We start from the raw sequence: 12,950 nt of genomic DNA on the forward strand, positions 1-12,950 counted from the left end.
CACAGACACGTCGGGATTTGTTGTGTATAAAGGGCCGCTGTCGTGAGGCATGCCGGGGCTTGTAGTCCTCAGGACTACAAGCAAGATGGCTGGCGGGGTACTAAGGCGACTCGCCAGAGGTTAGATCGCCCTTATTGGCCTAGGATGACAGAGTCTCAATGCGCCTACTGAACATTGAGCTGGGCCTGGTGGCTCATGACGATCTTCTCAGCTCTTACATGTAGAGACAGGATGGTCAGACGTTCGAGGCCAGCCTTTGACTTTGTACTATGGTCTAGGCCAGCTTCGTCTACACGAGACCCTGTCCAAAACAAAACAAAAGTTATATTTATGTTCCTGTTTCTTCTATATATAGAGCAACTTCCAGGCCAGCTCCAGTTACATGGAGAGATCCTGTCTCAATAAACCAAACCAAACCAAAAAATGTCTAGGGCACAACCTGCCAATTGGAGTATTATTCTAGAACCTACGGTGGAAGGAAAATCAACTTGGGAAAGCTGTTCTCTAACTCCTACCTGAGGGCCTTGGTGTGTTCTCTACTCCCGGCTACACACATGCACTCTCACAATAATAATAAATAGAAAGCTAAAAATTTAGAGGTGGAATATGGCTCAGTGGTAGGGGATATGTACAATACCACGAAAATATGAATGCATGTCACAGTATACATCTGTAATCCCAGCAAAGGGAAGGCTGAGGCAGAAGAATTGTCAGCCTGAACAACAAAACAAGACGGCCAAGGCTTAGAAAGCTTTCTACTCCACATGCATACACAATTAGTACTATCTTTCAATTCTTGCTGTGTTTTATTATAAATGAAGTTGTTGATGTATTGGATCCCGTGGATAATTCTTATAACCTGCAGCAGCGACTGGGAGAGCAACTGGTGGGGAAAATCAAAAGTTCAGCCTGGCACATCCAAAGATAGTTAATGATGCCTTTGTTTAGATTGGACAAACAGGGTAGCAGAATCGGTCGGCCTCATCACTGATTGTCTTTGTCAGGGTTTCCATCGCTGTGAAGAGACACAGGAGCGAGGCAGCTCTTCTAAAGGTAACATGTAATTGGGGCTGGCTTGCAGTTTCAGAGGCTCAGTCCATTGTCATCATGGTGGGAAGCATCATTATCTGACTTGGGTCTAGAAGCTCACTTGTAACCATGAGCGATTCCTCCTATCACCCAGCTCCCGAAATAGTGACTTTGAGAGTTTATTATTTATGAATAAATGCCTAGGCCACAGAATTTTGTTCATTTCCTGGCTAGCTCATACCTTAGCTTACCCATTTATTCTATGTGTGCCACATGGCTGGTGACCTCAGAGTCGGGAGCAAATGTCCCTTTGATTCTATCCCAGAGTTCATCTCTCTCTGATGGAACTCCCACTTCTTATATTCTGCCTCAGCTAACAGGCCATCAACTTTTATTGACAGGTAATGCTGCCATACAGTACACAGGAGATTCTACATTTCCACCTTTTAGTCCAATAAAAGACTCCTTTTCTTACTGTAATATACTATATACAATAAAAACAATTATGAAAACTATCATGTAAGAATTACTTTCACACTGTCAAGTCCATTTGTATTCAGAAACTTAGGCAAAACTACTCTATCTATCTTATCCTAATGAGTTCAGAGTCCTGTCCCCAAATCACTTTCTATGATAGTTTGCTATATATCACCCTGAAATTCAACTTAGATGTAAAAAAATTTTTTTATAGTTTTGGTTTTGAGCGTAGCCTTTAATGGTCTAGCCATCTCTCAAGACACCCAAAATATCTTCTAAAAACTCTTCTTGAATGCTAAATGACTTAAGGGTAATGTGAGACCATAAGTATCTAGTCTTCAACATCATCAGAGACATGAGAAAAAAAAATAAATCTTACCTGAGTATGCAGGAAGTGCAAAACAAGGATCTTCAAAAATATAGACATGACAGAAAGCTTGGCTGCCTGGACAGCCTTGAAGTATTCTCAGCAATGCTGGGGCATCATCTTCAGCCTTTTGGCACAGTCCATGACAGGCATTTCTTTTCTTTTTCTTCTTTTCAAGATAGAGTTTATCTGTGTAACTGTTCTAGCTGTCTTGGAACTGCCTCTTTAGACCAGACTGGCCTCAAACGCATGGAGCTCTGCCTGCCTCTACCTCCCAAGTGCAGGGATTGAAGACATGTGCCACTACCCTCCCACCAGTCTTGTATGTGAAGCAAGAATTACAAAGAACTCTTCATGGACCACCATTCTCGGCAATAAGAAAGTTCTCTGAAAAGGATGAGAAGTACGTAGGTCAAAGGATACAAACATCAGTGATTAGGAAGAGTAGACCAACACCACCGCTTAGCACTTGTGTGTGCAAGATGTCACGTGACACAAATAGACACTAGCCAGTGAGTGTCACAATGGGAGCAACCTTGATATTTTTCTTTCTGAGACTGCATTAAATTCTCTAATATGATTGTCCCTCATCTCCAACCTCTGTCTTTCCCATATATAAAGTCATATTTCTTTGTGAATGGAAAGAATTCCATCCTGGTATACTTCTGTTACAATAAAGAGAGGGAACATTTGACACATCCACCTCTGTCTGTGAAGATCACAGTATCCAACTGTATGTGATATTCCATCTGTAACCTTCAGTTTGTCAGTGCTAAATCTGAGATTTTGATTCTGGCCCTAAAATCTGGGTATGAGAAAGTATTTTTCCTGGAGAGGACTCTCTGAGACAAGGATACTCATAGAAAGTCAAAGTGAGGATGATTGTGTCTTTCATCAGGATTGTCTCTGCCTTAGGTCTCCATGGAAATAGGAGGACAAGTCCCAGGTCCCCTCTGCTTTTGTCCCTGGCATTGTTATCTGTCATAGGTCATCATGGAAAGACATTACCATGTCTCCTCAAGGTTGCAGCATGCTGTGAGCAACCTGACTGTGTCTGCAATCCACTAAACCCCAAGGTGTAGGGCCACACCTGGGAGGGATTTAGCTTAATTGGTTATGGTAGACCCACTTCCATTCCAGGTCCCTCAGGGTGGAACAAACCTTGAACCCAGATCTTTGAGAAGACACATCCCTAATCCTGGCCACACCTTCGGTGGCAGCCTATATAAAGGCATGAAAGAAGTCTGTCTCTGTCTTGCCTGCTGGCTCTCAGTTAGCAGCAGGTGTCTTTCTCCCTTGGCATTGGAGCCTGCTTGTTCTGGATCCAGCCTAGACTGAGGAGCACCTGAGTCAGCCAGCCCTGAGGGGGAACAACTCTTGCATTCCTGGACCTCTGCTCCCAAGGAGCCATTGCTCCACTGTCTGGCCCACAGCCTGGAAGCCTTTCTAATAGATCTCCTTCGTCTGTGTGGAGAGAGAGTCATCCTGCAAGTTCTGGTACCTAGCGAGAGAACCCTGACAGTACACTCACCGGCACTCGCCCTTCTGTGGGAAGAGGGAAGGCTTGTGGATTCAACCAGAGCATGGAACCAGGATCCCCCCACCCAGAGCGATCCCCACAACCACTGCGCAAATCTAGCAGTCCAAAGAGGACCTGTGCCAGAAGGTCACCAGGTGAGGAGCAAGAACTGAGAGACAAGGGGGAGAAAATGGGACGGTTTTCCTGTCTCCTGAGGAGGGCTTCCATGTGCGGAGGTCAGAATTCCCTTGGCATGGCCCCAAGAGCTCTAAGGCGGCCAAGTCTCTAGACATCCTGGGTAAATCATGGTGTCAGTGTTTGGGGCTTTGCTGAGTTTCTTATGTGTCCAGGAGGGCACAGGTCAGTGGGGTGTGTAGCTGAAGGTGTCTCTGACTCTCTCCTCATCGCCACATTCTTCTTCCCATTTCAGCACAGATGATGGAGAAACCCAGGAAGAGGAAACACTGTTCCCGGGACTCCAGCCACGACAGGACAGGTAAGTGCCTTCCCCAAGCCTCAGCACCATGTGGCCTCTCCAAAGCTCAGGCAGGAATGTGGCTGTGTGCCTCAGAGCCCCTGAGAGAGGCTGGCCTCTTAGAGCTTGTGTGTTGTGAGAAGGGCTTCATCTCTGCTCAGGGAGGAGGCTGAGGTGCCTGGGAAGGACCAGGCAGCGGGCCCTGTGGTCTGCAGGGTCTAGAGCGGGTTCTAGAGCAGGTTCTAGAATGGGGTGGGTGGGACATGTCCCGGTCATTCTCTCACTCAAACTTTCTATTTCTAGGAAATGAGGACAGCTCCAAGAGGAAAAAGAGACCAAAGTCCTCTGTAGAGAAGTCTGAGCCGAAAGCCAACGGCCACCATGGTGGGCCATCCTGCTGCCCTGAACCCAGGCACACAGCCCCACCACCACTAAGGAAGAGCCTGGTGACCTCTATGCGAGCCATGTCTGAGGACATTTATAGAGACACGGTCCAGCTTCAGGCCCAGCTCCATGGCTCCCTGCTCACCCAGGAGCAGGTCTCTGAGCTCACACAGCTCTCAGCGTCTCTGAGAGGCATGGTGCAGACCTTGTACAGCTTGGCCACCCAGGCAGGCTTTGTGTTCCCTGCTGAGCCCTGGCTGGTCCCAGCCCCCATGGCTGCCCCCTGGGAGCTGCCTGAGAAGGAATCTCACAGTCCTTCCTTGGATGGAGGAGAGAAGCTCACAGGTCCTGCCAGCCCATCAGACAAGTCCTGAGCCATGGCCAGGACATCCTCGGAAGCAGAGGGACAGGAGAGGACCACTCCATCTCCATGTCTGCCACAGCCTGGAGCTCTCACACACTCTGTGTAAACATGGGACAAGCAGAGTGGTGAGGAGAGGACTGTGAGAGATTGACTCAGGATCAGAACTGTGTCTCCCTGGGATCTAGGACTCCAGTGCTGAACGCACAGTGCGCACTTCTCCTGTCTAGATCTCGTGCTCACGTGTGTGTTTCCCTTGTGTGCTTGTAGTGCAGAGTGTGGCCAATAAAGATTGATTGACCAGAAAATGCTGTGTCCCTCCTTCTTTCCTGTGCAGTGTGAGGAGGGCAGATGCCCAGCACTGGTGGAGGACAACCCCTACAGCCCATAGTCACCCCTTCCTCTCTCCTGTCTGCTCCCGTTTTTGCCAGCTCTCTCCTGCTTGTACATTATTGGCCTTACTTGAGAAACTCCTGTGTAGAAGTTTGGCGGGCTCTGACTAAGGGGAAAGCAGTGTTGGTGGGTCTTGCCCCTTGAAAACACCATGGATACCTCATTGAGGTGGGCTGAGAGGGGCCATCCTGGGTCCAGAATGAAGAAAAAGCATTGGAGACTCCCGTAGGGTAGTGTGTTGCAAATCAACCACCTAGGGGAGGAGGGAGCAGAGCAGAGTCTGGGCTTGCTGGCCAACCCCAGCTGAGAGAGCAGAGAGAAGGCTGTGGTGGAGAGGATTGTCTCCTTGTGGGAGAGAATCTGCAGAGAGGCCCAGAGATGCTAAGGGATTCGCCCTTCACAACTGATCCCTGGAAAGTGGATTCTTGTTCCCTTTAACCTCTTTCCCCTCCTGTATGTGATAGCTGGGTTCTATAATAAAGTGTAATCGATAAGAAAACAACAGCCAACAAGTTGCATCCAAAGTTGGTCACGATGGGCTCTGTAATTTCTAACAGTGTGAGGGAAGATGCAAATTTCAAAGATAATCGGTGCAGTGGTGGTGCTCCCCTTTCATCCCAGCACTCAGGATGCAGAAGCAGGTGGATCACTGTGGGTTTGAGGCCAGCCTGGTCTACAAAGTGAATCTAAGACAGCCAATCCTACACAGAGAAACCCTGTCTTGAAAACCAAAGAAAAACAAAAAACAAAAACAAACAAACAAACAAAACGAAATTTCAAAGATATAGAACTGCTGTTTCAGTGCATCAGCAAAATCCCAACTACCATTGCAAAGTTCCTCCCTACTCTAGACTTGGGAGAATTTTCTGTTTCTTCTTTGTGGGTTTATTACAGTTCATTCTTAGAATGATTAGAAGAAAGGCTGATAAGAAGTTAAACCGGAAATGCTGATAAATCCTATCACTTTGGAAAGGATTGCAGATTTGACTGAACAGGTGGAGAGAATGAGGAAAGAAAACGAAGAATGGGAAAGCAAGAGGCAGATTCGGTAAAAGAGGGTGAAGGAAAACAAAAACTAGAAACACAGCAAAGCGAGCAAAACCAGGAAGAGTGGATAAGTCCTATTCTTTTGGAAAGAATTACTGACGTGACTGAACGAAGGGGGAAAAGACAGAAAAAACTGCAAGGGCCAGAAAGGCAGAAAATACCTGTGGTAAAAAGAGGTAAAGAAGGTCAGAAACCAGAGGAAAAGGAAGGCAGATAAGCCAAAGAGTCTTTAAAGAAAACTTGCGATGGAGGACACCTCCAGAGTCTCTCAGACACCTTCAGCTTTTCCAGTCACTGTAAGACAAGTCCCCGCTCAAAATGGTGTTCAGGGTTATAAAGAAATGGCACGGTGTCCAATAGACGTGAGGGATCTAAAACATTTTACAGTGGTTATCATGGTGGCAAACTGACGCCGGAAGAATAGAGCAAGGAAATAGGGCAAGGGAGATAAATATTAATAGAGATCAATTGCTTGGTGAAGGAGAATACACTAACTTAAGAGAACAAATTCCATCTGAAGACAGAGTGACTGAAGAACGTTGAGAGCTTGGGAGCTGGGAGAAGAACCCGGTAAAAGAGCCATTCCATTTACTAAAGTATTTCAAGGACCTGGGGAAGCCGTCACAGGATTTTTGCAGAGATTGGGATCTGCTATGGAGAGAGGTTTACCAGATTCTGACACCACACAGGCATTAAACCTTATCATTGCTTATGAGAATGCAAATACTGAATGTAAGAGGGCAGACAGACCTTTAAAGGAAAGTGGAGCTCCATTAGATGATTGGGTAAGGGAGACAGTTCATATTAACTGTCAGGAGTATGAAAACAATATTCTAGGACAAGCTCTAGCCAGAGGACCCAGATATCATAGTATCTGGTGCTTTAATTGTGGTACAGTTGGTCATTTGTAAAGAAACTGTATAGATAGAAATCCCAGACCTAAGAGTAGCCAGAGCGATAACCAGGAAGACAACATAACTCGTAGGAGAGAACAAGGAGGTTCCGGCCATGATGGTAACGAGGTGGCAAGACATCCAGGATACAGTAGCCGCTGTGGGAAAGGAAAACATTGGTCTAGGGATTGTCAGTCTAAAAGAGATGTGCAAGGCAATATCTTGCCGATGGGAAATGGCAGGAGGGGCCACCAGCTCCGGCTTCAGATATGTTTACCTATTACCCTATCTCCACAGGCTGAATGTTACAAATTGAGCACTGGTGTGTTCAGTCCTTTGCCTTTGGGCACTTGGGAATGGTTCTAGGAGGAAGTGGGCTGATGTCTCAAGGTGTCACTGTTCATCTCTTTATTACTGGTTAAGGATGATAAGGGGGAAATAGAATCCTGGTGTGTGTAGAGAAGGAGATAAACATTAATGCCGGGCATAGATTTGCTCAACTGTTATTGTTTCCTTACATTAAGAGCAAAGCTGCTCCAGTGGAAAGACCAGGGGCATCCGGGAGTACCGGGAAACGTGTGTTCTGGCAAACAACGATTAATAACCAGGGACCTAAGTTACTTATACAAATGAATGGTGTTAAAATAGAAGGCTTGGTGGACATAGGAGCAGATGTGTCAATCATGCCTCAAAAGTATTGGAATCCAAGTTGGCCATGTCAGAAGGTATATACAGAAATTTTAGAAATTGGTGAATTATCTCAAATCAAACAAAGTGTGCCATGGCTTGAGTGTGTGGGACCAGAAGGACATGCAGGCAAGCGGAGACCCTATGTGGCCGACATAACCCATAAATCTATGGGGACGAGATCTTTACAACAATGGGGTACTCAGATGAATATTCTTGCAATTACAGACATCAAGAATGTTGAAACTAGGGCTGAAATGGTACATGCAGACATGAAGGCAAGGAATCCAGAGCAACCACAAGCTATGCCCATTTTCCAACTTCAGAACTTGTCAGGGTTAGAGTATCCAACTTAATAAGAGGGGCCCCTGCTGAGCTACCAACAGCCCTGCCACTAAAATAGATGTCAAACAGACCTCTGTGTCAGAAGCCAAAGCCCTTAACGAAAGAAAATTGCAGGCACTTCGCTGTTTAGTGGAAGAGCAGCTGGAGGCTCAACACATAGAAGAACCTTCCAGTCCCTGGAATTCCCCTGTGTTTGTGGTAAGAAAGAATCAGACAGCTGGAAAATGATAATGGTTTTGAGGGCAGTAACCAAAGTGATTCAAGCAATGGTCCAGTTCAACCTGGAATTCCTTCACCTTCCTTGTTACCTAAGTCTTGGCATATAATTGCCATGGATTTAAAAGATTGTTTTGTTTTGTTTTCACAATACCTCTGCATGAGAAGGACAGAGAGATGTTTCTCTTCCCAGTACCGACTCTGAACAGTAATGCTCCAATGAAGAGAGACCATTGGAAGGTGCTTCCACAGGGAAGGTTGAATAGTCCAGCCTTACGCCAGTAATTTCTGCAGCAACCAACATCTATTAGAAAGAATTCATACGCAGGTAAATGTATCATATACCATTACATGGATGATATTCTGCTGGACAATTCTCATCTGAATGTTTATGAAAAAATGTTTAAGGAAACACAAAAAATTCTGCTGTGCTGGGGATTACAGATTGGTGTAGAAAAAAAAAAAAAATAAAAGAGGCCACTCAATTACCTATTTAGGCTATAAACTAACTGAACAAAAAATTCTACCAAAACAGTTACAGATCCATAGACATCAATTACAACCCCACGTTTTTTTTTTTTTTTTTTTACATGAAACAGTTTCTTTGTGTAGCCTTTATTGTCCTGGACTCCCTTTGTTGAGCAGGCTGGCCTCAAACTCGCAGAGATCCACCTGCCTCTGCCTCCCAGGTGCTGGGATTAAAGGCTTGTGCCACCACACCCACTTTCCCTTGGTGTTTACATTCTCTCTGATCCTCCCTGCCTGGAGCTGGGTAAGGTCCCCCAGGGCTCCAGGCAGACAGTGGCCTCAGCTGAGCATCCTAACACTCAGGGCAGCCAGGTTGTCACACCCGGACCAGTGAATGAATGGCCGCTGCTGCCTCAGATGGAGAGAGTGCAGGTTTGTAGGAGACACAGAGCATGCCCTTGGGGTTGGCCCCTTCCTGTGTGTTCTGATCTCTCCCCTGGGCCATTTCACTCCTAGCTCTCTTTCTTCTGTTTGAAATTACATTGTATTTTACTTACATTATTTTATGAGAAGATCAACTGGAATTTATATTTTTCAAGATTTCATACAAGTATACAATTTATCTTGGTCATTCATACCCACTTCTGTTTGTTTCAACCTTCTATGCTTCTAAAAAACATGTTGCATCTTCCTATGAACGTCATAGCTTCATAAGCATACTCTATTTTTATTTTTTAACTTTGGCTTTTGGAAAGAGGGTCTCTCTGTGTAGTCTTGGCTTTCCTGAAACTTGGTTTATAGATCAGGGTGGCCTCACACTCACAGAAATTCCCCTGCCTCTGACGCTGAGTGCATGGATTAAAGGCATGCTAGGCCACTGGCTGTTTGAAAATAATACCCCCCCCCACCCCCGCCATTTCTCTGGTTTTTTGTGAATATAAATCACACATATTCCATCTGTTTATAAGGTTGCACAGATGTTTCATCCCTGAACCTAGCTTACAGGTGGCTTCTGTCTGCCACAAGCCTTGGGGGAGGAGAATGCAGATCCTGCCAGTGCAGCAAGTGCCTTGAGTGTGGAGTTTTCCTGTTTAGCTCTTGCCCTCTAGGGCCTGAGTCTGTAGACAAGGCTGGCTACCAACTCACTCAGCCTCAAAGGGCTGGGATTAAAGGTGTGCACCCGAATAGGAGGCATCTAAGCAGGGGTTTTTCACTCTCTTGACCCTGGGAGGTCTTGTGCCCATAAGCACAGCTGCTGTGAGTCTGAGTGTGATGTTATGTCCTGTCCCGAAGCCACCCTTCCACAGCAGGCTTCCCCATCCTTGGCTCCCACAATCCTTCCACCCTCTCTTCCTTGATGTTCCCTGAGCCTCCTGGGAGCAGGGTTGGTGGAGATGTTCCATCCACAGCTGAGAATACACTGTCTCCTGTCTCAGAATGTGAGTATCTCTGACTCTTCCTTACCCAGCATCCTCTGCAAGAAGGAAGTTCTCTGACAAGAGTGAGATGTGCACGGGTCAATGGAGACAAACATCAGTGTTTAGAAAGAGTTGAAAACACGACCTCTTATCAAAGCAACAGAAATCATTGATTACACAGGTGTGTGCATGATGCCATGTGACCAGAATAGACACTAGGAAGTGAGTGTCACAATGAAAGCCACCGTGATATTTTTCTTTCTGAGACTGGATTAAATTCTCTAGTATGATTGTTCCCATCTCCACCTTCTGTCCATCACATCTGTGAAGTCATTCTTCTTTGTGAATGGAAAGAGTTCAATTCTGATTCATTCCTGTACAATAAAGAGAGGGAACATTGGACATATCCCCTGCTATCTGTGTAGATCACAGTATCCAAGTGTATGTGATATTCCATCTGTAACCTTCAGTTTGTCAATGCTAAATCTGAGATTTTGAATCTGGTACTACAACCTGGGCATGAGAAAGGTTTTTTTTTTTTTTTTTTTCTGGACAGGACCATCTAAAACAAGGATGCACATAGAAAGTCAAAGTGAGGATGATTGTGTCTTTCATCAGGATTGTCTCTGCCTTAGGTCTCTCTCTGCTTTTGTCCCTGGCATTGTTATCTGTCATAGGTCATCATGGAAAGACATTACCATGTCTCCTCAAGGTCTGAGATGTTGCAGCATGCTGTGAGCAACCTGACTGTGTCTGCAATCCACTAAACCCCAAGGTGTAGGGCCACACCTGGGAGGGATTTAGCTTAATTGGTTATGGTAGACCCACTTCCATTCCAGGTCCCTCAGGGTGGAACAAACCTTGAACCCAGGTCTTTGAGAAGACACACCCCTAATCCTGGCCACACCTTCGGTGGCAGCCTATATAAAGACATGAAAGAAGTCTGTCTCTGTCTTGCCTGCTGGCTCTCGGTTAGCAGCAGGTGTCTTTCTCCCTTGGCATTGGAGCCTGCTTGTTCTGGATCCAGCCTAGACTGAGGAGCACCTGAGAGCGCCAGCCCTGTGTGGGAACAACTCTTGCATTCCTGGACCTCTGCTCCCAAGGAGCCATTGCTCCACTGTCTGGCCCACAGCCTGGAAGCCTTTCTAATAGCTCTCCTTCGTCTGTGTGGAGAGAGAGTCATCCTGCAAGTTCTGGTACCTAGCGAGAGAACCCTGACAATACCCTCACTGGCATTCGCCCTTCTGTGGGAAGAGGGAAGGCTTGTGGATTCAACCAGAGCATGGAATCAGGATCCCCCCACCCAGAGCGATCCCCACAACCACTGCGCAAATCTAGCAGTCCAAAGAGGACCTGTGCCAGAAGGTCACCAGGTGAGGAGCAAGAACTGAGAGACAAGGGGGAGAAAATGGGACGGTTTTCCCGCCCCCCCCCAGGAGGGCTTCCATGTGTGGAGGTCAGTGTTCCCTTGGTATGGCCCCAAGAGCTCTAAGCCGGCCAGGTCTCTAGACATCCTAGCACTGGGTAAATCGTGGTGTCAGTGTTTGGGGCTTTGCTGAGTTTCTTATGTGTCCAGGAGGGCACAGGTCAGTGGGGTGTGTAGCTGAAGGTGTCTCTGACTCTCTCCTCATCGCCACATTCTTCTTCCCATTTCAGCACAGATGATGGAGAAACCCAGGAAGAGGAAACACTGTTCCCGGGACTCCAGCCACGACAGGACAGGTAAGTGCCTTCCCCAAGCCTCAGTACCATGTGGCCTCTCCAAAGCTCAGCCAGGAATGTGGCTGTGTGCCTCAGAGCCCCTGAGAGAGGCTGGCCTCTTAGAGTTTGTGTGTTGTGAGAAGGGCTTCATCTGCTCAGGGAGGAGGCTGAGGTGCCTGGGAAGGACCAGGCAGCGGGCCCTGTGGTCTGCAGGGTCTAGAGCAGGTTCTAGAGCAGGTTCTAGAATGGGGTGGGCGGGACATGTCCCGGTCATTCTCTCACTCAAACTTTCTATTTCTAGGAAATGAGGACAGCTTCAAGAGGAAAAAGAGACCAAAGTCCTCGGTAGAGAAGTCTGAGCCGAAAGCCAACGGCCACCATGGTGGGCCATCCTGCTGCTCTGAACCCAGGCACACAGCCCCACCACCACTAAGGAAGAGCCTGGTGACCTCTATGCGAGCCATGTCTGAGGACATTTATAGAGACACGGTCCAGCTTCAGGCCCAGCTCCATGGCTCCCTGCTCACCCAGGAGCAGGTCTCTGAGCTCACACAGCTCTCAGCGTCTCTGAGAGGCATGGTGCAGACCTTGTACAGCTTGGCCACCCAGGCAGGCTTTGTGTTCCCTGCTGAGCCCTGGCTGGTCCCAGCCCCCATGGCTGCCCCCTGGGAGCTGCCTGAGAAGGAATCTCACAGTCCTTCCTTGGATGGAGGAGAGAAGCTCACAGGTCCTGCCAGCCCATCAGACAAGTCCTGAGCCATGGCCAGGACATCCTCGGAAGCAGAGGGACAGGAGAGGACCACTCCATCTCCATGTCTGCCACAGCCTGGAGCTCTCACACACTCTGTGTAAACATGGGACAAGCAGAGTGGTGAGGAGAGGACTGTGAGAGATTGACTCAGGATCAGAACTGTGTCTCCCTGGGATCTAGGACTCCAGTGCTGAACGCACAGTGTGCACTTCTCCTGTCTAGATCTCATGCTCATGTGTGTGTTTCCCTTGTGTGCTTGTAGTGCAGAGTGTGGCCAATAAAGATTGATTGACCAGAAAATGCTGTGTCCCTCCTTCTTTCCTGTTGTTCCAGAGATTCTTGGCTGACCTGGACTCGCTTTGTAGACCAGGCTGGCCTCGAACTCACAGCAATCTGCCTGCCTCTGCCTCCCGGGTGCT

The 12,950-nt window shown here is 47.4% G+C and overlaps 2 protein-coding genes across 2 annotated transcripts; both read left to right on the forward strand.

The window, feature by feature from the left end:
• Positions 1–3,456: 3,456 nt before the first annotated feature.
• Positions 3,457–4,625, forward strand: LOC127205515 (protein FRG2-like-2). The gene is made up of 3 exons (XM_051164709.1): positions 3,457–3,547; positions 3,823–3,888; positions 4,171–4,625. Exons 1-3 carry the CDS (start codon positions 3,457–3,459, stop codon positions 4,623–4,625), a joined length of 612 nt encoding a protein of 203 aa, XP_051020666.1.
• A 6,736-nt stretch (positions 4,626–11,361) lies between these two features.
• On the forward strand, positions 11,362–12,536 carry LOC127205516 (protein FRG2-like-2). Its single transcript, XM_051164710.1, has 3 exons — positions 11,362–11,452; positions 11,736–11,801; positions 12,082–12,536. Exons 1-3 carry the CDS (start codon positions 11,362–11,364, stop codon positions 12,534–12,536), a joined length of 612 nt encoding a protein of 203 aa, XP_051020667.1.
• Positions 12,537–12,950: the final 414 nt, after the last annotated feature.

The sequence above is a fragment of the Acomys russatus genome, chromosome 22, assembly GCF_903995435.1.
Source record: "Acomys russatus chromosome 22, mAcoRus1.1, whole genome shotgun sequence".
In the NCBI taxonomy this organism is placed as follows: domain Eukaryota; kingdom Metazoa; phylum Chordata; class Mammalia; order Rodentia; family Muridae; genus Acomys; species Acomys russatus.